Source organism: Cryptomeria japonica, chromosome 6 (genome assembly GCF_030272615.1).
Source record: "Cryptomeria japonica chromosome 6, Sugi_1.0, whole genome shotgun sequence".
NCBI classification, from domain to species: Eukaryota; Viridiplantae; Streptophyta; class Pinopsida; order Cupressales; family Cupressaceae; genus Cryptomeria; species Cryptomeria japonica.
In genome coordinates, this window is record NC_081410.1 from 232,584,350 (window position 1) to 232,610,381 (window position 26,032).

The 26,032-nt window shown below is 41.8% G+C and overlaps 1 protein-coding gene across 2 annotated transcripts in view; it reads right to left on the bottom strand.

Moving 5' to 3' along the window:
- The window catches only part of LOC131071469 (probable thimet oligopeptidase), a 296,968-nt gene that overhangs the window by 4,861 nt on the left and 266,075 nt on the right, over positions 1-26,032 (bottom strand). For both annotated transcript variants that reach the window (XM_058007329.2, XM_058007328.2), the window contains 3 exons: positions 565-661; positions 280-353; positions 82-186 (listed from right to left, as the gene is read on the bottom strand). In XM_058007329.2, the coding sequence (XP_057863312.2) occupies positions 82-186; positions 280-353; positions 565-661 (276 nt within the window). The remainder of the gene's footprint in view (positions 1-81; positions 187-279; positions 354-564; positions 662-26,032) is intronic.

Sequence of the window (26,032 nt, forward strand, 5' to 3'; positions counted from 1 at the left end):
TAGTAGTTTTAGAGAAAAAAGGAAAATGAAAAGATATCAAGTTATTGCTGAGAAATAAATAGTTTTAGGGAGGTAAACAACCTCAGACCAGATGTATCTGTAGCATGTAGCTTCATTGCCTGTGACCAGATGCAGGAATGATGTAGCAAGGCTTGTTCGATCCAGCAAAGGAATGCCCACCATTACCTGATAATTAATTAAAAATATGTATAATTTCCATCCGTTAACAAGTGACATTTAACAAGTTGTACGCTGAAATTACATGTTAAGTTTCAAAACCTTTGGATAGAGATCTTCAAAAAGAGCCTTCGTATCCACTTTGTCACTTGTGTGAATTATCTGATCAAAAAGACCTGAAAGTACAAAATGTGAATGAGAAGCAAGACACTCAATGCAAGTGAAATAAATATCATTTCACTAGAGCCAAATATATAAGTGTCTAATTTAAGAGCACAATTTTTTTTCAAAGGAGCAAACTATCTGCTCAGACGATTTGATACCACAAAATCTGATAATTTGAATTGAAAATTCGACAGAGAAGTTTGCAGTTCAATAATTGCATACACATAAGTATTTTTTCTTTGGTTTTCAGCCCATAAAAAGCTTTTTGTTTCCGTTTTAGAGCTATGCAAATTTCGTCTGGGATTGGTCTATAGATGTCCTGCACATTCAACAAGCACAGATGTTTCAGAGGAAATGGAAGCCACGGGAGAGCTCTTTATACTCTGGTGATCAAACATTGACATCTGAACAAACTTTCACATTATTTAGGAGACACAAGTGTATATATTGTTTTTACAAATATAAATTATTTTGTCTACAAGTCAAAAAGGTTCAAAACAATTAAAATAATAGACATCATGCAGCCTAAACATACATGAACCATCTTGTTTCCTGACTGAACAATCATTTTGAATGGTCTCCTTCATTGAATGACCGAAAAAATCAGTCAGTAATAAAAAATATTGTGTTGTTGTAATTAACTTATTTTTTCACAAAGCAGAGTAGCAGAATAAATGCACATACAAGAGCAGATCTGCACAAAAAGAACAAAAGAAAAGCAGACAATTGATTATTAAACTAAGCCACTCCAATGGCCAATCTCCAAAAGTACAACAAGAACAATTTTTTTAATTAATAACATGATGATAAACAGCCACTCACTACCTCCTATATATAGCAACTTTAGATATGGTAATCCCCTAATCCCAACGAGGCTGATGGCGGCCACAATAAATAGTAAATCTAGGAACTAATATATGATTAAGTCAATCATGATGTATGCCCAAGTTGGCCATCCAATATCTTAATGCAACCAATGGGTTAAGGGCATTACATGCTCCCCCTCTTCATAGAACTATTACCCTCAACACTCAGATGTGGGAACTTCTTAATGAGTCCCCCATCTTGCCAACTAACATCTAAAAGTGTTAAGTTTTTCCATTTGATGAGATATTCTGTGATTATCCAACTCTGCAGGGGCTTACTTGTCTGAATGATTGCCTTTGGTTCGAAAATTGATCCTCCTGCATCTAACTTTGGAAGTCTGGCTGAATTCAAATTTTATCTCTAATTACCTTCTTCAAACAAGACAAATGGAATATTGGATGTATACGTATGGAAACTGGCAGCTCTAATTTTTAGGCTAAACTTCCAATTCACTCAAGCACTTTGAAAGGGCCATAGTATTTGGGTGCTAGGCTGTTGTCCTTTTGTTGCTTGTATGGTTGCAGCTTCAGAAACATCCAACCACCTATGTCAAACTGCCTTTCACTTCAATGTTGATCTGTCTACTGTTTCATTCTGTATTGTGCCATGGCCAAATTTTCTTTAAGAGTTGAAAGAACTTGCTGTTGATGCTGCATATGCTCTTCTTTTACCAGAACTTAGGATTGTAGACATACTGGAGATAGTATTGAAAGTGAAGTAATATTAGATAAGCCATGATGAGATAATTGGTTGCAAATGTATTTCTCCTCTTGCTTGTCTTCATATTTTGATGCTAGCTCCTCCATGGCCTGTTTTCTGTTAATGTAGAATCACATCTTTTCTGCACATTTATGCTGTCAACTGTATTTGTTATAAAAATCAATGCATAAACCCTTGGCTCTTTTGTATTAAATTTGTTAGGATATCTGTATCAATGGAGTTACTGTTTGAATGGAAAATGGATAAATGCTAAGATCTTTAAAACTTGTAAATGATTCTCTTACCTGCAAGCTATTTTTCCTCCAACCTGTGGGATCTAATTATAGCATCATTTACATTATGGGGATCGATGAGCCTTACATGTGATGAATGGTATTCTTGCAACGTCCTACAAATAAATCAAGCTTATGCAAATCTGAAAATCCTTTATTTGATACAAGTCAGACTATTGTATGTAATCTGCTATTGTGCTATGGTATAATCATAGTGCTTGACTAATTCTAAAGATATTTACTGAGTGATCCCTCTGTTCTGCTCTTTAAACCATTTAGACCATACTTAATACTAAGATTCCAAATAGAGAGATAATATACGTACACATTGAGAGTCAGGCATCTCCTTTATGTCAATGAATTGCTTCATTTGAGCCACCCATGTGAGAGGGTATGAACCATAAAATTTGTGCATGTCAATTTCGGCAGTGAAGTGTTGCCTACATGAAGGAATTTTCATTGAATCAATGTTTGTGATTTGTTCCTATAGTGAAAACTCCAGAGTCCTTAATATAGACCTGGGTCTCTAGATGGGTTGAGATTTCAATTTTTCTCCTTGATGACATCAACTCCTAAAATATTCTCCCCATTATTTCAAGCCGATTCTACAAATTCAATACAGGTTTGTTGATAACATTTAAGTGCTCCGTTTCTAATGCCAACTTGTACCATCTCTACCAAAAATTTTAACAATTTGCAAGTTTTATCAAGCTTTAGCTTACAGGCATTTCATTAAACAGTTGATGGGTCATTGAAAACCATTATACATTTTTTATTAGATAGCTACAACTCTTCTTTCAAAACATGGGAATATTCAAAAACATTTGTTATGCAAATTAAGACATGAGTCTTTTAACAAACAGTTGTTAAATAATCCAATAATTGATTTCAAATCCAGAAATTATGATTTCATTTGTCAATCAGCTGTAAGTGTACATTTCATCAAACACTTACAAACTGAAATTACAGTGGAATGAATCCCCAAAATGATTGATGATGTCCCAGCAGCTGATATATGCCAGATTAATTTACTCTTCAAACTACTGTTGATGGATTTTGTAGCTGTCATGTGCCTGCTATTATAATTTCTGAGTGATATTGCTGCAAAATATAATTATCTGCTCCCTATATATGTTGTTTTGAATACTCAATATTTGATGTAGAGATCTCCATGGTTCCTTATGGAGGCTGAATTAATATGAAGCAGTAGACTTTATAGACAACAAAGTGTAATGTCCCTTGTAGGAACACTTGGTTTTTTGTCTACTGTTAAATAGATTGTTTTGTCACTTGTTTGCACAAACGGGCCAGCCATGGTTATAGTTTGAGGATTCTGATTGGATTAAGAGAAAGATCATTCAAGAATAACTTTACCAGAAATGTTGGTTTAAAGAACAATCTCAGATGAACGTATCGATATGATGAATATATTAACATAACTTCCTTTATAAAAGAATAATTACTGATATAATGAATGATTTCACCAAACTGATAGCTGATGTAATGCTTAAACAAGTCTGCCAAGCATCAGTTGGATCATTGCAAGATAATGATCTGATATACATATGACTGTAGTCCTGATATTAGTCCGATTGCTTTTCCTGAATATAGGCCTTATAAACATGCAATAGATTGATGCTGTTCCTGATTACTGGACTCTTTCTCCATGTGTCCCTAGCCTTGCAAAATGGTGGATGAATACCACCTTCCACTTGGCTGCTCAATGGCTCTCTTGAGCACCTGTTAATCTGAATTTACAATATATAAAAACAAGTCTTCCATGCCCTCTACAAAATGATTCTCATCTTTCTTTTTATACCTTTCATATAACCTCTCACATAAAGGTTGTGACTTTCCTTTAATTGCTTTGACTTTTAATTAGATTTATAATCGCATTGCTTCACTTAATTCTCTAAACCACTTCTTATTAAACAAATCACAGCTTTTGAGAGATGTTAGTCTCTAGTATAAGTCACGCAATTTGGTGCATCCTTTAGTAAACACAATCACATCACTTAGAATGATTATTAAGATCGCACCTTTAGTTAACACCTTTTGTTTTGAACTACTGACTTGTCTTTTTAGGAGATCACGTTTTCTTCTTTACAAAGGTTGGCTGCAAATTATACATTGCCATTGCTGTTTATGCATTAATTAAGGATTGTTAGTAAACATATTGAACCATATCATTCATCACCTTAATGGATCAAGTTTACTCCTTAATCTCTGACAAACTAATCAATCGCTGCATTCACAAAGGCTCTTTGATCACTGGTCAATAAATTCTGTATACTGAAGTCTGTGTATCAAAGTCTACTATCTTGACTCGCCCAGCAACATGAATGATACAGATTCAATTGCTGTCATGCATATTGGTTTTGGTTTCTTAATAGTAAGCATCGTTCTGTCTAAACAGTCGCTGCATAATAATGACTTGGTTTGGGGATTGAATGGGAACATTGGACAAAGATTCCCAAAACAGAATTGATACCTTCTAATATACCCTGTGCACCCTCCAAAATACTCCCAAGACAATGGCAGACTTGTGAAGGCCTTTGAGCCTTTTAAAATGAAAATTGCTCCCTTAAAGTAATCACTACCCTTTTATCACTATCTTTGCAAATGTATGGTCAGCCAAAATGGTATGGCTGCTCCCACATAAACCTCTCAAATTAATTTCAACAATTTCTAATCTACACAGTTATAATCGATGGTTTTGGAAACTTAAGAATATGGTAAATTGCCATTAAAACACCTTCAATGATTTAAAAAAAATCTACAAGCTGAAGCCTATAATTATAGTTTGCTCAATACTCATCTGGAAATAAATCTATTAAATCTGCTTGCAAATATTATCAGAAATAAATTCTGACTCCCTCACCAATGGGGCACAAATTGAAGAATATTATTTTAATACCTAGCACAAATGTCCTCAATCTTCAAATATTATGTGCATTGGTGAATCCCACTAGATCAATTAGGTTGTTTTTCATCCATGAAATTGATTGCCTAAAGGATTTTCATCGTTTGGCTGAAGAATGAACCAAATTTTTATCTCTCCAAACTGGGATTTGTGAAATAAAATGCCAAGAATACTTTCTCCTCATTCAACTCTTTATATACCCATTTCATTGCTTGTTTATTGAAAAAACACTTTTTCCATTTTCATTGTTTTTTTTTCAAAAAAACACTCTTTTTCCCCTAACTGACTTTATTAATTTAACTTTGAATTTTAAATCCAGAAAGTCACTTTATAAAATAATTCATTGAATACAGTCCCCCCATCTTAGATAACTTAAAATTAATTATTTCTTGCACAACCAACAAAGTTATGAAAAATAATAAAATAGCCCAAAATATGAATTTTGACCCATCATCAATATCTTGAGTGCATAGGAAATTGATCTATGTGCAAGTTGGTGCTCTCCCAAAATGACACACTTCTCCAAGAAGTGTGGAGTGCTCCCAAAATGTCAGATTTGCACATAGACAATACCTTTATTCTCCTCGTCTCCTGAAACTCTTTGCCACTATCAGATTATTTTCCCAATAATGTTGGTGTTCTCCAAGAAAGTTGGGGGTTTCCAAAGATGTTGGAATGGAACTAAAAAGGGACATTACACAACCCCCCTTTTATTGGTTGTGTTGTTGGGTAATTATGTCATATTGTAATTAGAACGTTACGTGTGTTAAGGGTCGGTGGTTACGTGATGTTTGTTGGCAGTTGGCACCAAACAACCTACACCAACACTTATATATATGTACTTGGTTTCCTATTTCAAGGTGTAGATATTGTCAAAGGAAGTCATGTTTGAATGTATTGGCATTTGGCATTAATGAATAAAGGCATATGAGTTCTTTTGTTAACTTGCATTGCTGTATACTGTCATATTTCCTACATTTCTGTACTGTTATGCACTGTTGAACACACACACCCTTCGGGGGAAAACATTTGGCGCCGTTGCCAAATTAAACTTGGAATGATGGGAACATACTACATGGTAAGATGATAATGGGGCAACCAGTGAGCGAGGGGACCAGTAGCAATCCCGAGGAAGAGCCGATGGAGTTGTTTGAAGGAGAGGGAGCACTAACAAGGGATTTCACCTGCATCCTATAGGCATCCATCGAAACTTATGTACGGAGGGAGGCCACGGCTAAGGACGTCCCTGAGAGCGCAGTGTGGAGTCTCCGGACGTAAATCGATTGATGAACAACTTGCCTAGCTTGTTGGCACATGCATTCCTTGCTCTCCAAACTCGCTGGGAAGAAACCTACCACGAGACCCGTCAACAACAAATTTTGCAGCAATTTGAAGAAAGGAGTCGACGAGAGGAGGAATGTGACAAAAGCAGTCGACGAACCTTCAACCCCACGGAAAGAAGGAATTGATGCCTGTGACGCTAAATAAGGATAGAAACCGTGTGCCGAAGGAGGAAGAAGACACGCACAAGGCAGCCGCAAGGACGCTGAGGTTAGAACAACAAGCAGAACGTCAGCGACGACTGAAGAAACTTGTTGAAGAAAGCACAATTGGCAATGATGGCTCGGGTGTTGAGGGCCAAGTTTCCATACTAATAGAAACCACTAGAAAGCAGTTGGGGGACCTTTCCCTGACATTGGAAGAGATTGGTGACGGAAGTACAGTAGAGTCATACATGCCATATAGAGGTGTCGAGACTAGGAGGGAAGAGGAGGTAGAGACCGAGAACAGAGAGGCGAAGGTTACCAGTGCGACTGAAGGTGTTGGGAGGACACAAGGTCACGATAGTAGAAGCAATTTGTTCAGTTCAGACTCATCACACCCTGGTAGTTAGAGCAACTTGGTGGGACCCAATGGACCAAATCTCGACGGAGTACCTTTTGGAGGAGGAGTTCCTGGAGGGTCAAGTTCGAGTTCCAGAAGGGAGATTGGGCCGCCGCCAAGGAATGTGATGGTGAATCGACAAAATTTGCCTAAGTTCAATGCAGACGGGAAAGAAGACCCGGTATGGCATTCCCGTACATGTGAAACAATCTGGTCGGCCAATGGCATGACCGACAGGCCGGAATGGGTGGTGCAATTCCCCGCCACCCTACGAGGAGTAGCCAATTTGTCCTCGATAGCCACCCGCGCTACCCTCCCGGCATCCAACTACTGGGTACGCTGAGCTATGTCTCACGCTAGTACTGCCACCAACCTGGTGGTCAGCTCCTCTCGAGCCCTCTCTGCATCCACCAAGGCAACCTCACGTCCAACCGAGACATACTCCAAGTTCCTCAAAGCGTACCATTCCTGCCTGGAGGTGGCCACAATCCGCTGGCACAAAGGCTAGGAGACACCTAAAATCCTCCATCACACTCCCCAAAGGCTAAAAACTGAACTGAATAACTCCTTGGTGTCAGACAATTGCGCGAACCTGCAATGCCTTCCCTCAACAATGCTTAGCTTCAGGCTTTCGTCTCACAGTACAGACAACCACAACACTTACCGTGACATCTCTAATGCCCTCCATTCAACTCCAACAAGTGTACTGTAGCTCAAAAATAAACTAGGGTCTGGGGGCAGTGCCCCCAGCGGGGTCGAGAGGCAGCGCCCCCACGGGGTCTGGGGCAGCGCCCCTTGCGGGGTTTGGGGGCAGCGCCCCGGGTGCGCTCCCTGGGGCTCCAGATGTCATCGAATAATTTTTCAATCTGGTCGTCGTCGTTTTTTTTTTGTTTTTTTTCCACCGTAATGTCCCCAATGGCACCTCGGCCATACAACCTCGTACGGTCAACAACAACACTGACACCTCCAATTGTACGACCACCTTCCCGTGCAGTCAACACCCCTCCACCGTACGACTGTGTCTGTGTTTGTTTGTGCGGTGTTGCATTCATGTCTCTGGTGGCAGTGATGTCCACCGCAAGGTGGTGTCCACCGTTGGTGTTACCACCGTACGGTAGTGTCCACCGTCGGTGTTGCCACCGCACGGTGGTCCCACCGTGGCTTCCTTTTTTTTTTCTCGATCGTACACCCACTATCGTACGGACCCATACGACCGTATGTGGCCAATCTATTTTCAATGGCCATCCGAAGACCTGGAACCAGAAATTCTACAGGGACCACGGTCTCCTTCTTGTACATAAGAAGAAGAAGAATAATAAAGATTTTGAAAGCTGCGGCCTTCCACACAAGGTTCCAATCGTTGCCGACACAATTGATCTTCGGATTATCTACGTCACTGAGGTTTGGGGCATCTCCCTTCCAATATTCTATGTATTCTGGCAGGTACACCTCCTCTGTTACTTGCTCTGGTTCCTCTACTTCGACCCTGTAGCTCTGGAACATTTCATAATCCTCCATCTGCCAGTGGAAGAGCCCGTTCAATGACCCTGTCTCATCCTCGGAGCATTCTCCTAGTTTGAGAATCCCTTCGTCGTTGGGCTCCCTGTAGCCCCATCCTTCGTCCCTCGGGTAGCCTTTTCCTTCACCCTCCGATTCCGAAGGTAATGCCAGTTCCTCGTCAACAACCTGGGTCCTCAGATCAATGGTGTACTTCCGCCCCCCTTTCTCCATAGAAAGGGTGTTTTTTTCCAGTCGTGGTTCACCTTTGCTGTAACCAGCCACCCTCTGCCTAAGATGGCGTCGTACCCCTTCTTCTTGAGTGGGATTACCACAAAATCTAGTATGAAAGGTTGCGTGCCGATGGTGACCGGCTGGGCCATCAGGGTGCCAAGTGGCTTGATGCCGTGCTGGTCTGCACCTACCAAGTTGAACGTGGGTGGCCATAGTGTTGGCTTCCCCAGCTTCTTCCACGTATCCTCTAGCAGTACATTCACCCCCGAACCTCCGTCCATGATGGTGTCTTTGAGGATAGCCCCAAGAATTCCCATCTCTACTACAGCAGGATGCCAACCGCTATTTAAGGCCAACAACATTGGGTCAGCCGAGGGGCTGACCGAAACTTCTGCCTGTGTGGCACACAAAGGTGCCTGCGCAGTGGTTTGTATGGAACTAAAAATGGTGGTTCTTAACTGTGGCATTGTTTCTAGAAGGTCCTTTACCCTTATAGGTACTTCCATCTGCAGTACTTGCCCAATGTTGTTATTTTCCGCTTCCGTACGGGATGATGTACTTGCCACCTCGTTGTCCCGTTGTTCTGCCGTCATCTCACGTTCAATATTGGCCTTTGCCTCCCGTAATCTCTCCTTCTCGTATGGGGGTCGGGATAAGTGGCTTTTTTCGTCTGGGCGTGGGTGATCACCAGTACTTCTTTCTCACCAGTCTTCTCAGCCTTCTCAATGTTGAGGAGATTAACCCCTGCCTGTGGGCAATTTGCATCCTCATGGTCGCTTGGCCCACACCATCGGCAGAGGTGCTGAGGGGTGGCTTCCTTCGTGCAATCACGGGCGAAGTGCCCCCATTGATTACAGGCCCTACATTGGATAATTGGCCGGCCCTTGGTGTCATGCTAGATACGGCTTTCGTTATTGTTATTGTTGCTATTCCTTCCGCTACCGCGTCTGTTGTCCCGGTAACCTCCAGACGATGCCGTTGTGTTGGTTTACTGGGCCGTACCTGCTAGTGCGGATATTGTGGCCTGCTTCGTGAACAACACTTGGCTCATTTACGTACTTCGGGTTTTCAGGGCACTCCTTGGTGGAGTGTCCCATCACTTGGCAAATCTCTCAAAATGCCTTCTTCGAGCAAGTACCCTTTGTGTGCCCCTCCTCTTTGCACTCAATGCACCATATGTCCCCTTCAGTTCGACCGGTGCTTCTCATAGTTTTGAACTCCCTCCTCATTCGCTCCAAGTCTTTCTGGAGTGCTTGCACCCTTTTGCCAGCCTCGCTGTCGCTACTGCTTTCCTGTGACGAGTCATCCTCCTCGGACGAGCTATCCTTCTTCTTTTTCTTCAATGTCTTGGTCTCGCTCTCGAGATCCATCGCTCTATTGTATGCATCTTCGTACGATGTAGGTGGAACGATTTTCATCTTCTTTTGGAGGGAATGCTTTAGTCCCTCCACGAACCATCGCTTTTTCAACCCATCTGCTGGTTGACTCTCCATTTTTCCCAGCAATTCCTTCAGCCTCCTGCTGTATGCCCGTACTATCTCCTTGGTACCTTGTTTGGTACTGTATATCTCCGTTACAATTTCATTGTCATCACGGAGCAACCGAAACTCCTCCGTGAACTCCTTCTGTAGGTTGGCCCACGTGGCCACTATTTGCTTGTCCAAATCGGAGTACCAATCTATGGCAACTCCACGTAACGTGGCTGGGAACTGCGTTACCCATTTGTTTTGGTCAGTAACACCGTTTGCTGACCATATGGTTTCACACGTTCGACAATGGCGGACGGGATCTTCCTTCCCCTCACCGTTGAACTTCGGCAACTTCTGTTTACTAGCCATCCCACCGCTTGGTCTCGCTCCTCTGGTGCCTTGTGTGCTTGTACCTGGTCCGCCTCCGCCTCCTACACCTGACCCTCCACTCGTGGGTCCTCCGGAGAAGGTTGTTGACCCCGAACCGAACAAATTGCCTCTCGTACGGTATCCTTGTGCTCCCTCGGCACCATCGGCTGTACCGTCACCTTCGGTCGTCTCCCTCCGGTTGTCCTCCGAAATGGACAAATTCTTTAGTAGGTCTCTGGTAGCGTCGATCAAGTTTAGATTTCGCCTTGTTTGTTCCACCAACTCTTCACGACTTCTTACCCTACAGTGGTGGTATTCAGGCGAACTGTAGAGATCGCCTTCGGCACCCTCCGTGACTCCTAGGTTCCCTTCGAGCAACCCTACGACAGTGTAGAGAGTGTACTTCTCTCCGTCTATCTCTGCCTCCGCAACCTCCGTGACACCTCCTGGGTTCCCTTCGAGCAACCCTGCGGTCGGTCGTCCCTCGGCAAGCTGCCTTAGCCTACGCCTTCGTTCTACTTGTTGCTCCAGAATCAAGGCCCTTTGCGCGACCTCCCACTCGTCCGTTTCTGGTTTTTTTTTCCCTATCTTTATTCAATAGATTGGGCATTAATTGCCGTACATTTCCATAATTCACAATACATTTCCTCAGATACAACTCGTCTCAATGACACTTTTATTTGAATATAGAAGATTCAAGGTTCAATTCCTTCTTGGTCTGGCGCCATCCCGCACCTCCAACGCTGTCCACATGGCACTTGGTGGGATTTCCACCTCCGTCGCCTCTCGTCAGACGTAGGTCTAGATGGCTACCGAAGCAGAATTGAGAATTCTCTCATTGCGATGTCTTCTCTTGTGTAAAGTTCTATTCGAGTGTCGTCGGCCTCTGGGTTTACCTCACCAACGGGTAGGCCCATCGTGTCCATGCGCCATCCGCGTCTTTCGTTCCCAAGTACGTCTAGACAGCGGCGCCAAATGTTTGCCCTCTCGAGTGAATACTTAAGGCATAAAGTATGTAATGCAGAATAATGCCATAGATATCAGACAAGTATTAGATATGTTATTCCATTCATAATTGTTTTCCGTTACAAGTTACATTTGGAAGTATATAAAGATACCGAGGGGGTGCGAGCGCCAACCGTCGCACCGCAACTGCCATCCCTCGGTTGCCAACTAACCAACACAATTACAACTTAATTAACTAGTTTTATTTCCGTGTACAATATTGCCGCCAACAATCCTAAGTACCAAGCAACGGAAAAGTGAGACCATCCGAGCATATAGTCGACGCCTGAAGGAATTGCTGGGAAAAATGGACAACTAGCCCGATGATGGATTGAAGAAAAGGTGGTTTGTGGAGGGTTTGAAGTCATCACTCAGAAGGAAAATGAAAATTGTACCACCCACCTCCTACGAAGATGCCTATAACCGGGCAATGGACCTAGAAAGTGAAGGAAAGATATCCAAGAAGAAGAAAGACAAATCCTCTGGGGAGGAGGACTCCTCCGACGGTAGTAGCAACGACGAGGGGTTGAGCAAGAAAGTGCAAGCCCTTCAGAAGGATATGCATTGCATGGTGAAGGAATTCAAAAGTATGAAGGGAAGCACCAACAAAAATGAGGAAGTGTGTTGCGCGGAATGTAAGGAGGAAGGTCATACAAAAGGCTCTTGTCCTAAAAAGGCCTACTGCGACATTAGCCAAGTGTTGGGACACTCCACCAAAGAATGTCCCTACACCATGAAGACATGGGGGAATCAGGTGCTCTTCACCCAGGAGCAGCCGTCACCCTCTGCTACAATAGGCACATCCCAGCCTCAAGCCAACACCATGACATCATCTGGCGGTTACAAAGGTAACCAAAGGGGAGGAAGAGGCAACTATAATAATAACAATAATTGGAGTCTAATGCAGTACGATGCCAAAGGACGACCGATGATTCAGTGTCAGGCTTGCAACCAGTGGGGACACTTTGCACGGGATTGCCAGAAAGAGGAAACACCGCAGAACTTGTGTAGATGGTGTGGTCTTGGAGACCACGACGACACAAATTGCCCCAAGCCAGGGGTTAATCTTCTCAATATTGAGAAAACTGGTGATAAAGAAGTACTGGCAATCACCCGTGCTTAGACCAAGAAGGCCACTTATCCTGACCCCGTATGGAGAAGGAGAGATTACGGGAGGCAAAGGCCGACACTGGGTGGGAGATGACGACAGAACGACAGAAAAAAGAAGAGGTGGTGAGTACATCCCGTATTGAAGCCAAAAAGAACATAATTGGGCAAGTCTTGCAGATGGAGGTGCCGATAAGAGTGAAGGACCTTCTGGACACAATGCCACAACTGAGGACCGCCATTCTCAGTACCGTACAAAGCACCGCACACACATCTTCAGGTGTGACCTAGATGGAAGTCCTAGTCAGTCCCTCGGCTGATCCAATGTTGTTGGCCTTAAATAGTGGTCGGCATCCTGCGGTAGTGGAAATGGGAATCCTCAGGGCTATCCTCAAGGACACCATCATGGACGAAGGTTCTGGGGTAAATGTGCTGCCAAAGGATACATGGAAGAAGCTCGGGAAGCCAACACTATGGCCACTCACATTCAATTTGGTGGGAGCAGACCAGCACGGTATCAAGCCACTCGACACCTTGATGGCCCATCCCGTGACCATTGGCACACAACCCTTCCTACTAGATTTTGTGGTAATCCCACTTAAAAAGAAGGGCTATGATGCCATCTTAGAGAGAGGGTGGCTGGTCACACCAAAAGTGAACCACAATTGGAAGAAGAACACCCTTTCCATGGAAAAAGGGGGGCAGAAGTACATTATTGATCTGAGGACCCAGGTCGTCGGCGAGGAGCTTACATCATTTGACTCTGATTTAGAGGACTCAAACAGATGGGAGTGGGATTCTTACGAAGGCAAAGACGAAATGGAACCAAATAATGGAGTGCTTGAACTCGATGGCTGCTCGGAAGATGACATCTGCTCATTGAATGGACTTTTCCACTGGCAGATGGAAGATTATGAAGTATTCTACCCTACGTGTCACATGCTGCAAATTGAAGAAGAGCCAGGCGAGAAAGATGAGTTCCCGCCAGAATATAGGGAGTATAAGGAGGGAGATGCCAAAATGAATGATGTTCCGGCATACGAGTTTTCAAAGGACAAACCAATGCAGTACGAAGACCCCATTGTGAAGGAGACGAACTTAGGGGACACTGCCACCCCTCGAAATATCTAGGTAGGAGACGATTGGAGCCTGGTGCTGAAGGCTGCAGCATTCAAAATCTTCATGGAATACAAGGACATGTTCGCTTGGTCCTACAAGGATCTGAAAGGGGTCTCGATAGAATTGTGCGTCCATCGGATACCATTGGTCCTGGGAGCCCAGCCGATATAGAAGATGTCGTACTAATGAATAAGAACTATGCGGCCAAGGTGAACGAAGAGATTGAACAGATGTTGGAGGCCGACATCATATTTCGGGTGGAGACAAGTGAGTGGGTCTCGCCGATTGTGATCTCATTGAAGGAGGCCAACCAGATCCGCATCTGCGTGGATTTTCGGTGCCTCAACACAGTCACCATCAAGGATCCGTTCCCTATACCTTTCACAGACAACATCTTGGAGGAGGTGGCTACCCATGAAATGTACTAATTTCTGGATGGCTTTTCCGGATACAATTAGATTTCGATAGCTGAGGAGGACAAGTTGAAGACCACCTTTGTGGTGGAGGATGGAGTCTATGCGTACAATCGGATGCCGTTCGGTTTGTGCAATGCTCCAACAACATTTCAGAGGATAGTCCTTCACATCTTTGATAAGATGTCTGTGGGAAATTTTAAGGCCTTTTTGGATGATTGGTCGATTTTTAGTAGCGAAGACACTCACTTGGTGGCACTGAGAGAATGCATGGAGAGATGTCGGAGGGCCAGGCTGGCCTTGAATCCGAGGAAATGCAGATTTATGGTACTGCAAGGAAAGTTGCTGGGCCATATTGTTTGTAAAGTTGGATTGAAAACTGACCCGGATAAGGTACGAGTAATTGTGGAGATGGAGTCGCCCATTGATGTAACGGGAGTAAAGTCCTTGGGACATATAGGATACTATCGGAAGTTCATCAAGAACTTCGCTCAACTTTCATTCCCACTGGACAAACTGACAAGAAAGGGCGAACCGTACATATGGGGACCGACACGGGGGGAAGCATTTGAGGAACTCAAGAGGAGACTGGTGGCTGCACCCATTCTGGCCTATCCAAACTGGGACCACGAATTCCACGTACACGTGGATGCCTCGAACTATGCCATTGGGGCTACGCTAGCACAGGAAGGGGGACATGGGTTGGATCATCCCATCTATTTTGCCAGTCGGTTGATGTCGAAAGCTGAGAAGAATTACAGTACCACTGAGAGGGAAGCCTTCAAAATGGTCTATGTCGTACAAAACTTTCGGCACTACTTGTTGGCGACGCCTTTCACCTTCTATGTGGATCACTAGGCGTTGATGTACTTGGTAAATAAACCCATTATCAAATGCAGAATAAGCAGGTGGTTACGGCTCCTTCAAGAGTTCACTTTCACAATAATTGTAGGGCCAGGCAAGAGTCATGTGATTGCTGATCAGTTGTCCCGGATTAGGTCGGGAGAGCCGCCGAAAGGAGTCAATGATGATTTTCCTGACGCACATCTGTTCCAAATTGCGGCACTACCGCCATGGTATGTGAACATTGGGGAATACTTGTCTACCTCTCGGTTTCCAACTAGAATGTTACTGAGTGAGAGAAGGAAGCTGATCTTGAGAAGCAGGACATTTCAGCTAATTAATGGGTTGCTGTATAAAATGGGACCTGACCAAGTCCTTAGAAGGTGTGTGATGGAAAAAGAGATTCCGAGAGGGATCCGAGAAGCACACAAAGGGTCCATAGGAGGTCACATGGGTCCAGACACTATTGCGCGCAAGGTATTGCTGGCTGGACTATGGTGGCCCACCCTGTATAATGATGCACGAGAATGGGTGGTGGGCTGTGATACGTGCCAGAGGGCATGAAAACCATTAAAGTGGGACTTTATGCCCCTCAATCCATCCCATGCCCAGGAGTTGTTTGAACGCTGGGGTCTAGATTTCATTGGACCTTTGAAGGCCAGCAAAACACAGAGATGTTGTTACATTGTGGTGGCGACATAATACCTTACCAAGTGGGTTGAGGCGTGAGCATTGCCGGATAACTCAGCTTTGAGTACAACCAAGTTCATTTATGAACAAATTATTACAAGGTACGACATCCTAATCCAACTGACGAGTGATCGCGGTGGGCACTTTGTGAATCATGTGGTCAAGTTGCTCACGACGAAATTCAAGATTTTCATTCCTTGTCAAGCTCGTACTACCCGAGGGCCAACCGGCAGGCGGAGGCTAGTAACAAAATATTGGTGTTGGTGATCTATAAGTCCCGCGGAGTTGAATAGGAAGATTGGGAAGAGAAGTTGCCGTCGATACTATGGGCATACAAGACCACCTACAAAGTCACCACAGGCCAAACACCCTTTCAGTTAATGTATGGCCAAGAGGCCATTGTGCCGGCAGAATTCATGGTTTCGAGTTTAAGGATCGCGATCGAGAATCGCCTAGGAGATATGGAAAGCCTGCGGGAGCGGTTGTACGCGTTAGGCAAGTTGGATGAATGCAGAATGATGGCCCAATGGGCCACTGAAGCTGCCCAACAAAGATGAAAATTTTGGCATGACAAGCACATCCCGCGCATGGAATTTCGTCTAGGCCAGTAGGTATTGAAGTATAATGGGCGGAATGAGATTAAGCTTGGGAAATTTAAAGTCCAATGGCTGGGGCCATATAAATCCGTGAGGTAGCTGCGAATGGAACAATTAAGTTGTCAACATTGGGTGACCAATTGATAAAGGAGACGGTAAACGGGTCGAAGTTGAAGATTTACCACCACAAGCAGCAGTGGAATGATCCAGTTCGCCCGTAGGCGAGGCTTAGCCGGACAAATTGAAAAGGTAATTATTTGAATTTATTTTTTAGTTGAAAAAAAAAAATAGAAATATTGAAAAATTGGCAAAAATTGGCAAAAGTTGAAAAAAATTGAAAAAATTGAAAAATTGGAAAAAATTGAAAAAATTGGAAAAAGTTAATAAGGAAAATAAAAAAAATAAAAAAATAAAAAAAATAAAAATTATTAACATACCATACGGTGAAAAGGCCATACACCATACGGCGGAGGGTAAAAAGAGCACTAAATAGACTGTATGGAATTCATTTTTCCAACCCGTACATTGGCCGTACGTTAAGGGTGATAATCCGTACCCCTGGGTTGACAGAGAAAAAAAAAACCACCATACGCCAAGGGTGACACCAGTGACAAAGCCCGTACGTTTTAAACAACATAGTATGACTATATTAAAATCTATAGAGTGGTAGATTAATTGAGACCGTACGGTTGCGTGACCAAGAGGACATGTACGGACAAGGTGTGACAAAGATAGGTCGTTCAACCGTGTAAGCAAGGAGGCATCGTACGACGGCAGGAGACAGAGGTTCTGTCATGTCCCCCTCCTTGATCGTTATGTATATATATATATCCTAAATAAAGTAATTAATATTAATCAATATGATAATTATCAACAAAAGATTATTTGAAATTATTAAATATTTATTTATTAAATATTATTTTCCAATTAATATTTATTATTAATGTGATGAACCTTATAGTGTGTTTCTATCTTATAATATTACATCTCAATGTTTTATATTATAAACATAATTTATATATTTAAAATTAATTCATAAACACAATTTATTATAATCTAATTTTCACGATCCTCACGATGAATTCTTCAAGAATACATTATGTGCAAGTAAGGAAGACTGTGAGAGAAAAGACAGATTGAACAAGACGAATCTTGGAACAGGTCAAATAGAGCAGGTCGCACAAGACAAGATAATAATCTTTAGTGCCACGATTTGATAAAATGATAGATCTGGTCTTCGATAATTTAGTCAATATATTATTATCACCTTTAAGTGATAATTTAATTAGTTTAAGATGCCGAGTTTAGTTAATAATAAAACAAATTGTTTGAATAACACGTCTATTTGGAAAGTCACGTACTCATAAAGAGAAATGGCTTCCAAGGTGTTGACGTGTATTTTGTACACAATCATACACAGAATAAAATACCCAAGGGTACCTTATCCTCTCTTGAATAAAGCCTCTGATTGCTGAAGATGTCGCGAAAAAGGATCAATCAGGGTGACTCCAAGGTTCTTTGATGTAGGGTCTCTACATGTGGATAAGCACCAGTGGTCGTTGTGAATACTGTTTCATCAAGGGGCCTTACGTTTTCCGAGCTGCAGGAACAAGATTTCCTAAAACTAACAAGTTCTCAAAAAGATCAAAAGGTAGGGTTTGCAAGGGATGAATTCTAATCTAATCCTAAGAATGACTCAATGTAGGCTAGACTTGGTAAGATTCTACCAATTTCAATATTGCCAAGACATAACAACTCAACTGAAATTGATGCGATCTTCTAAGGTGACTAATGATTTTCCAATTCATCAAGGATCATAGACACTACCATGAAGGTACATATCAACAGTTCAATGATGATTGAAGGTTTAAGTAATCCAAATATCTCCAGTTGACCACGCAAGGCGTTCTTACGATCAGTAAGAAGCTAGTGGTTTGGAACGTGAATCTCACCAAAGATCAAGCCCAACACTTAGTCCCTCAAACTTAAATACTTCTTCGACTGAGAATGATTCAAGAAAGTGAACAACCCTGAAAATAGCCACAAGAATTGCAATAAAACACCATAACTTCAATATTTTATTGATCTCAAAGCCAAAATAGACAACAATTGTTTGAAATTCTTTCTTCAAAGCTCAATCTTGCTACAAAATAACTTTCTTCTCTCTAAAATCTGATTTCTAATCTCTCATATCTTCTTTCTAATTTCTCATTACAAAATGAAAATGAGTGAGGGTATATATAGCATCCTCAATTACAATGAACGGCCCAAATCAAAAGAAGATCAACGGCTGAGATTCTGACACCTAAACCCTAATTAGGGTTTATTACAAAAAGTCCCCTTTTTATTGAACAATATTAAATGCATAGCCAAATATTTAATTGGCACAAAAATCTAGGAAACATAGACCAATGATAATTAAGGTGCCACATCATCTACAACAACCTCTCTTTTAGAACCTTATTCCCTTTCCAATGCTCCTTCTTAGCATATGCAATGAATCTGGACACAATTCCTTCAATCTCAGCAATAGGAATCTCGGGAAGATTCCTCATTCGTTCCTCCAAGTGGATAACCTGATCAAAGGCCTTGAGAAGAGCTGCATCCCATCCAGGTTCGAGTTCTTTGATTTTCTCAATCAGGAGCATAGTAGCGAACATTTGATCCCTTTGCTCATCTGTGATAACATTCTCATCTTTGCAAAAGATGACCTTGACCTTTTCTTCCAACTCTTGAAGATCCACATCTGTCTCAACTTCAATTCTCCTGGCAAGAAAAGTACATAACATCTCAAACACCTTATCCTGAATTGGATGGATGACTTCTTCAACTTGATTGCATTTGGTGCTGATGTCTTCGAAAAGAACTTCCTTCATTTGGAGTAGAGTTGACCACTAGAGTAAATTATGAGCTCCTCCATCCATTATCTTTTCTTGTGCTAAGATCTTCCTTGGTGTTTGCCTGATTACTTGAAGAACAGGAATGATAACATCTTTAGTATGAGCAAAGGCGGCTACTGTTATCATTAGGTTGTGGATGATCTCAAGGACCTGGATAGCTCGATGGATTGTCTGCATCATTCTGGTTGCGAATTCAACGACAACTGTGTGGGATTTGTCAATCCAAGAGCTCATAAGTTGAACCAAACTCTTGACTCTCTCTGCCTCGCCAACTGATTCAAGGGGAAGTGCCTGCACAGGAGACACTGTGGGATCCTGACGTCCCAAAGGCTGATTGAGATGGCTAAAGTAGCCTCTCCAAGCACCTCTCTCTCTCTCAAGCTTTCTATTCTTTTCCATTTCTTCCTTAAGCTTGTCTTTAAGTGCCTCAAATGAATTGGTTGCCTCATCCAGTGTCTGCTCAGCGGTGAGTGGGCCAAGTTCAAAGGTTTCTACATCATATTCTTCTGCAAGGATTTCACCTTCATACTTGTCCACTGCTGGTGTAGCTATCTACAACTTCCTGGACCCTGTCTCATCTCTGATCATCTTGGACATCTTGGTGGCCTTCTTCTTTTCTGTTACTTCCTGAGAATTTCCTACAAGGCTCTCTAAGTCAATTACATTATCTTCATCCTCAATCACAATCACCCTTGTTAGTCTCTCCTTCAACCAATCTGGAATGGCAGATTTTGTCTCTCTAACTTGTATCTCTTTAGGTAATGGCTCTTCTTTTCGGAGAGGAGATGTCACTTCATCATCATTCTTGTCTTCATGTAGCTCATTGACTTGGGGAGATTGACTTAATGAACGTTGAGATGCCTGCCCTTCCTCGTGTTTATCATTCTGTACTATTGATTCCATAGACTCCTCGATTTCAAGTGTCTTCTTTTCTTGTCCTTGACTTGTCCTTTTTTCATGTCGAGAAGATGTTCCGGATGAGCGATCTCGATTGGCCTCTTGCTTCTTCTTGGAGGGTTCCTTTTTCTCAGGTCTTTCTTTCCTCTTCGTGCCTCTAGGATGAGGATTGCCTTCACTTGCGCTTCTGGGATGAGGATTGCCTTCACTTGCGCTTGCTCCTCCTTCTCCCGACCTTTCCTCCAAAGTAAAAGTCATTGGTATGGTCTGTTCTCTCAACTTTTGATGTTGTACATCTACCCATCTGCGAGTACAAGACAAAACTGGAGCCATCAAAGCCTTCAAGTCCACAACCTCAGGCTCGTTCCAATCTATCTTCACTACCTTGTCCTCTCTATCATAGGATGACTGGAGATGCCTGCCACTGTCCTGAGCTTGATCGGCCACTCTGTAAACTTTGCATCTCCTGATAAAATCTAAAGGCAATCTGGAATGCATCTTTCTTTTCACTTCTAGATCACTTGAGAGATTCATCCAAAAGTCCTCTACCTGACATTCATGCTTGTACTTTCTACCAACTATCTCCTCTATATACCCATAAGGATCAAAATTCTCCTTCAAGGAAAAGAATGAAAATGAATATAAGGCCAACTCCCTTTCTGCATCATCTAAGGCCGGAGCATTAGGACATACCTCAACTGAATTCCCTAGTATGACAGGCACAGGAATTCCATTTCCATGCCTGTGTCTGAAACTGCCTAGTCACCTCAAGTAGTACTATCCTGTCTGTCGGATATCTTGGCAACATATAGGGAGGTGAAGGACACCCATGAACTCTAATATATGTAAACTTTTGGAATTGGATGAACCAAGCACCATACCTCTTTACCAGCTCTTGTGCCTATTGAGATAGCCGATTGTGAATCCCGCCTTGCAATGTCCTGGTGATGTTCATCGTGAAGGTATCATTGACTAACTTGTAGTCACTTCCTGGTGGATGATGCAAATGAACATAAGACTCACATACTCTGACTTCCCCAGGTCCTCTCCCAATCACTCCTCTGTGAGGTAGCCCTGCATATTCGAAACTCCTGATCAAGGGATATATGATGTATGAGCTCATGTGGAAGGACTTGGTAGCCTTCAGTCTCCTTAACTGCACGTCCAAGCAATGGCTAATAATTCTAGCCCAATGAATCGTTCCTTTTCCTTGAACTATTACTTGGATGAAGTAGAACATCCACTTCTCAAAATAGAAGGCCTAAGGAGCCCCTGTAACTCGATTGAGCAAAGTTATTAAATCTTTGTACTCCTCTTGGAAGTCGATCCTATGTGGTGTGTTGGGAATCTTGCTCAGGCGAGGACGACTTTTGAGTAACCAATTCTTATTGATGATACTCAAGCAAGTGTCTGGATCATCTTCATACATGGACCTGGCTCCTTCTAAGCTTTTGTAAATCATATCTTTATGTTCTGGAAGATGGAGAGCTTCACTTATAGCCCCTTCTGAAAGGTAAGCCAAAGTGTTCCCTTCCTTGGACATGATTGATCTTGATTGTGGCTCGTAATGGCGAGCACACTCGATCATCAGCTCATGGCACTGGACTGCTGGAGGGAAACCGGCTGCCTTGATGATGCCACTTTCAATTATTCTCTTTGCGACAGGTGATGGTTTTCCAATGTAAGGGACCTCTCGAAACTTCTTCATACTGAAGTTTCCCAAGTTGGTATCTCCAATGTTGCTCCACTTTGACACGATCTTGGTTTCCAATTCTTCATTCCTTTGATCTTCCTTCATGAGAGCTGGACGACTAGTGAATGCTCCCGTCTTTGGGGTCGCCATTGTGACACCTACACAACATTTCATAATGAGTAATATATCTTGCAACGTAGAAATATAGAATAGAAAGGAGATTCAAGATTTTAATTAGGAAACTTCATGATAAATCTTGAGTTATCATTTCCTAATTAACTACGCAATTTTCAAAACTTGAAGCTCAAAATTCAAAACTTCAACATTGAGACTAGGATAATCTCGCCATACCTCCACTTGAGAATTAACTCTAAAAAACGATGCAAAAATAAGGTGAATTTGCTAGGCAAAAATGTAGATCAAGACTTCTTTTAGCAAAATGCGCCTCCCCTTTAGTCCTCACGAGCATCAACTCCACCACCTTTAGTCTTCAACGCCTAAGGAAACTTCGCTCCAACTAAACTAGATTTCGCACTTCTTCCTCGCTCTTCCAAATCGCACTTGAAATGATGAGTGAATGATTTGAATAATGAAAACATGCCCCAAATATATAGAGCGCTCACCATTTCACTTTCCCATAGGCCGACTTGACAAAATAGGCCAAAAATAAACAAAAATTAATAAAAGAAGGCCGACTTGTCAAAATATTAAAATAATACCCCAAAGAGGAAAATTTTTAAATTTAATTTAATAAAAAATTAATTTTAAATGCCTTTATAATTGAAAATTTCGATTTTTTTAAGGCTCAAAAATTAATTATTAAATGCTATGCGCTTTTATTAAATGCCAATTTAATTTTTAAAATATTTTGGAGTTTTAGCGAAATTGGCATTTAATGCGATTTGGAGGATATTGGCGCCTAGGCATGGTAAAAAATATCAATTTGTTAATAACCTCGCTCTGGTCCTTGGAGAGGGATAGGAGCGCCTTTTCATGTTTTAGCCTTGTATTCTTTGCTTTTACGTTCAAAACCTCATCCTTGGCGCCCAAAATGGCATTGTTATTTGGAACTTCGAGTTTAATTCGTTCGATCTTTGGAAGGAGTGTTCCTTAGGACATTTTCGCCCTGGTCCCTTGGGGAGGGACAGGAGCGATTTTGTCCTTGAGTCCTTGTTCCTTATCTTCCAAATTGCTAATTCATGTTGTGGGGTAAGCAATGATCTCTTTCGTCCCTTCAGTGCATGTTCAACTCGTTTTTTGCAAGGCAAAATTGACCCTCTTAAGATTTTTGCCCTGGTCCTCCAGTGAAGGACAGGAGCGTTTTTTTGTCCTTGAGTCTAGGATCGTCAATTTTGGAAGCAATCCCTTGTTCACCATTTTCAAAAGGCATCTCTCATCTTGCATCACTTGGTCTTGGCGTGGTTTTGGAGGGAAATTATTGGTTTTATAAGAAATCGCCTTGGTCCCTTGGTGAAGGACAGGAGCGCCTTCTAGTTCATTACACAAACTCTCAACCTTATCAACCTCCAACTACCTTCAAAGTATAAAACATCATTCCCCACTCCTCCTTGAGTCTTGGAAACAAAAAAAAGTTTCAAAATGTTAGGCAAATAGGCATATGTGGGGATTTCGCCCTGGTCCCCTGGTGAGGGACAGGAGCGATTTTGCTATTATGAGCTCACTTGTGCTTTGCTAGCCCTCGAAATTATCTTCAATGGATCAATAATGCCCTTTCTTACTCCCTTCAAACACGAAACTTGCCTTACCTTTGCAAGAAATTTGCCTTGTTGGAAAATCGCTCTGGTTCTTTGATGAGGTACATGAGCGCCTGTTGTCTTTTGAGTTGATTCCCTCCTTTGTGGCCCACTCAAGTTATATTCAATGGACAGAACACACTTCCCTTGGCCTCTTCAAATCGTAAAATCACTTTAATCTTGCAAGGAAAATGCAAATTCGAATTTCAAGCTCCAGTCCTTCAGTAAGGGACAAGGGCGATTTTTGCCCTCTAGGCCAAATCGTTTCACTTTTTATCTCGAAAATCCTTCGCTGGGAAGATATCATCCTTTTACAAGCCATGAACGAGAGCCCAAGTCCGAGAACGGTCCAAAAGGTATGTATAAAGGAAAAATCGCTCTGGTCCTCCAGTGAAGGACAAGAGCGAATTTGTCTTTCTAGACCAAATCTCCAACCTTTCATTGCTTTTAATTAAGCCTAGATGCTCTAACATGTGTAATTCGTCTCTCACCAAATCTCTGATGCTTCAATTTGATCAATCAAGGCCAGGAATTAGTTGAATAAGTCTTTTCGCCTTGGTCCCTCAAGGAGGGACAGGGGCGAATTCTTCAAATTTTATCATTTTCAAACCTTCAAACTTCTTCAAATCATCCAGTTGCGTCCAATTAGGTCCCCTGGAGACCCTGCACAAAACAAATTAAAAAAGTCAGAGACCAAAATGCACTAAACAACATTTTCGCCTTGGTCCCTGGGAGAGGGACAGGAGCGATTTCACCCTTTTAAGCTAAAACATCTGCAATTTAGGTCTTCAATCACTTCACCAGGCAGGGTTAGGTCATCTTCAAGGCCGGGAACCAGTTAGCAAGCCTTCTAAAAACAGGAAATTGCACTTAAAATAAAATTCGCCCTGAGCCTCCAGTGAAGGACAGGAGCGATTTCTCTGTTTCAGGCATCATCTTGTCTCCAGAATTTGATCAAAATTTACCTAGGCAAAAATGTACAATTCCATCTTCAAAACGCTAACACTTAGACAAAGTTTGAATTTTCCCTCAAAAAAACCTGACTAGACCTAACCTGAGACCTATCTAACTTCCTGACAGACTCATCTTATCTCAAAAAAACTCAATCTTCGGGAGGATGCTTAATAACCTTCAAAAATTTGACTAGACTCGGCTCAAAAAACACTCAAAAGGAACTCCCAGGATTTAACCCTAGCCCAGACAGACAACTCACTTACTCAAAATCCAAGAAGCAGAGAGAAGAACAGGCAAAACAAAAGCAAAAAGAGGGGGTCCCCATTTTAATGGGGCAATGTGTGAAATGGTCACAACACAAGGTAAACTTCACGTAATAACTAAAGATATGATTCATTTTTCGGTTGAGATTAGAAATAAGATTGAATACACTAAGGCAGAGATTATTATCATTAAGGAAGAAAATGTAATTGTGACTTATGTAATTGTGAAAAGTCACAATCGGATGTTATGAGAAGATACAAATCTTCTTGAATGGGCACACGAAAGTGCACCTCAGATTATAAGAAGGCTCTGATTCAGATTTAAGGGGGAAACGGCAGAAAACATCCTGGTTCTTGATGGTATGTACGGTGATGTGCTTAATATGAGTGCTTAATATATAAAGTCTGATAATGTTTTTATGCAGAACTTAATAGTAATACTAATATAGACTGCAATATGTATGACAGTCATTCTTAATTTTGTATACAGTGGCAGACCAGATCTGACACGTCAGATCTGTCTCTCTTACAGCTACTAAATATAGTTAGTGCTTTTAGGCAGTGTTAGAATTAATAATTTATCTAATAGGTTATTAGCTAACACATAAATTATTGGTAATATTGTTTAATTCATTTACTTATTTATGTATATATATACTCAAATCAGAATAAGGAATAATATAAGGGTCATAAATATAAATATGGATATAATAAGAGATATTTAATATAATAATTATAATCAATATAATATCTTTTAGAAACTGCTCTGCAGTATTACATAATAATTCATGTATCTATTATTTAATAAATATGTAAATGATATATAAATGAATCAGAATAAGATTAATTATCTAGTATGATAAATTAGCAAGTACTTGATAGACTAAAGAAAGATAGAATATCACAGATTTGATTCATGTTAAGATATACTTGGCTCTTAATCACGTTATTTAAGTCATAAGTACGTTGAAATAGATTAATTACAGGTTAAACTAAACTAGACCCTAGTAGGGGACATTACAGGTTCATAAGGTAGCACCACATAAAATCCGTACGAGCATAAGCTGACACAGGTACAATCCGTACATCGATGGCGGACGGAGGAAAAAAGCAATGGAAAACCGTATGGCATGAAGCAGAGAAGAATTGCCAACCATACAGAGCATGAGGAGGATAGCAAGAAGAAAGGGTCGTACGGCGATTCCTTACATGAGGTGGACA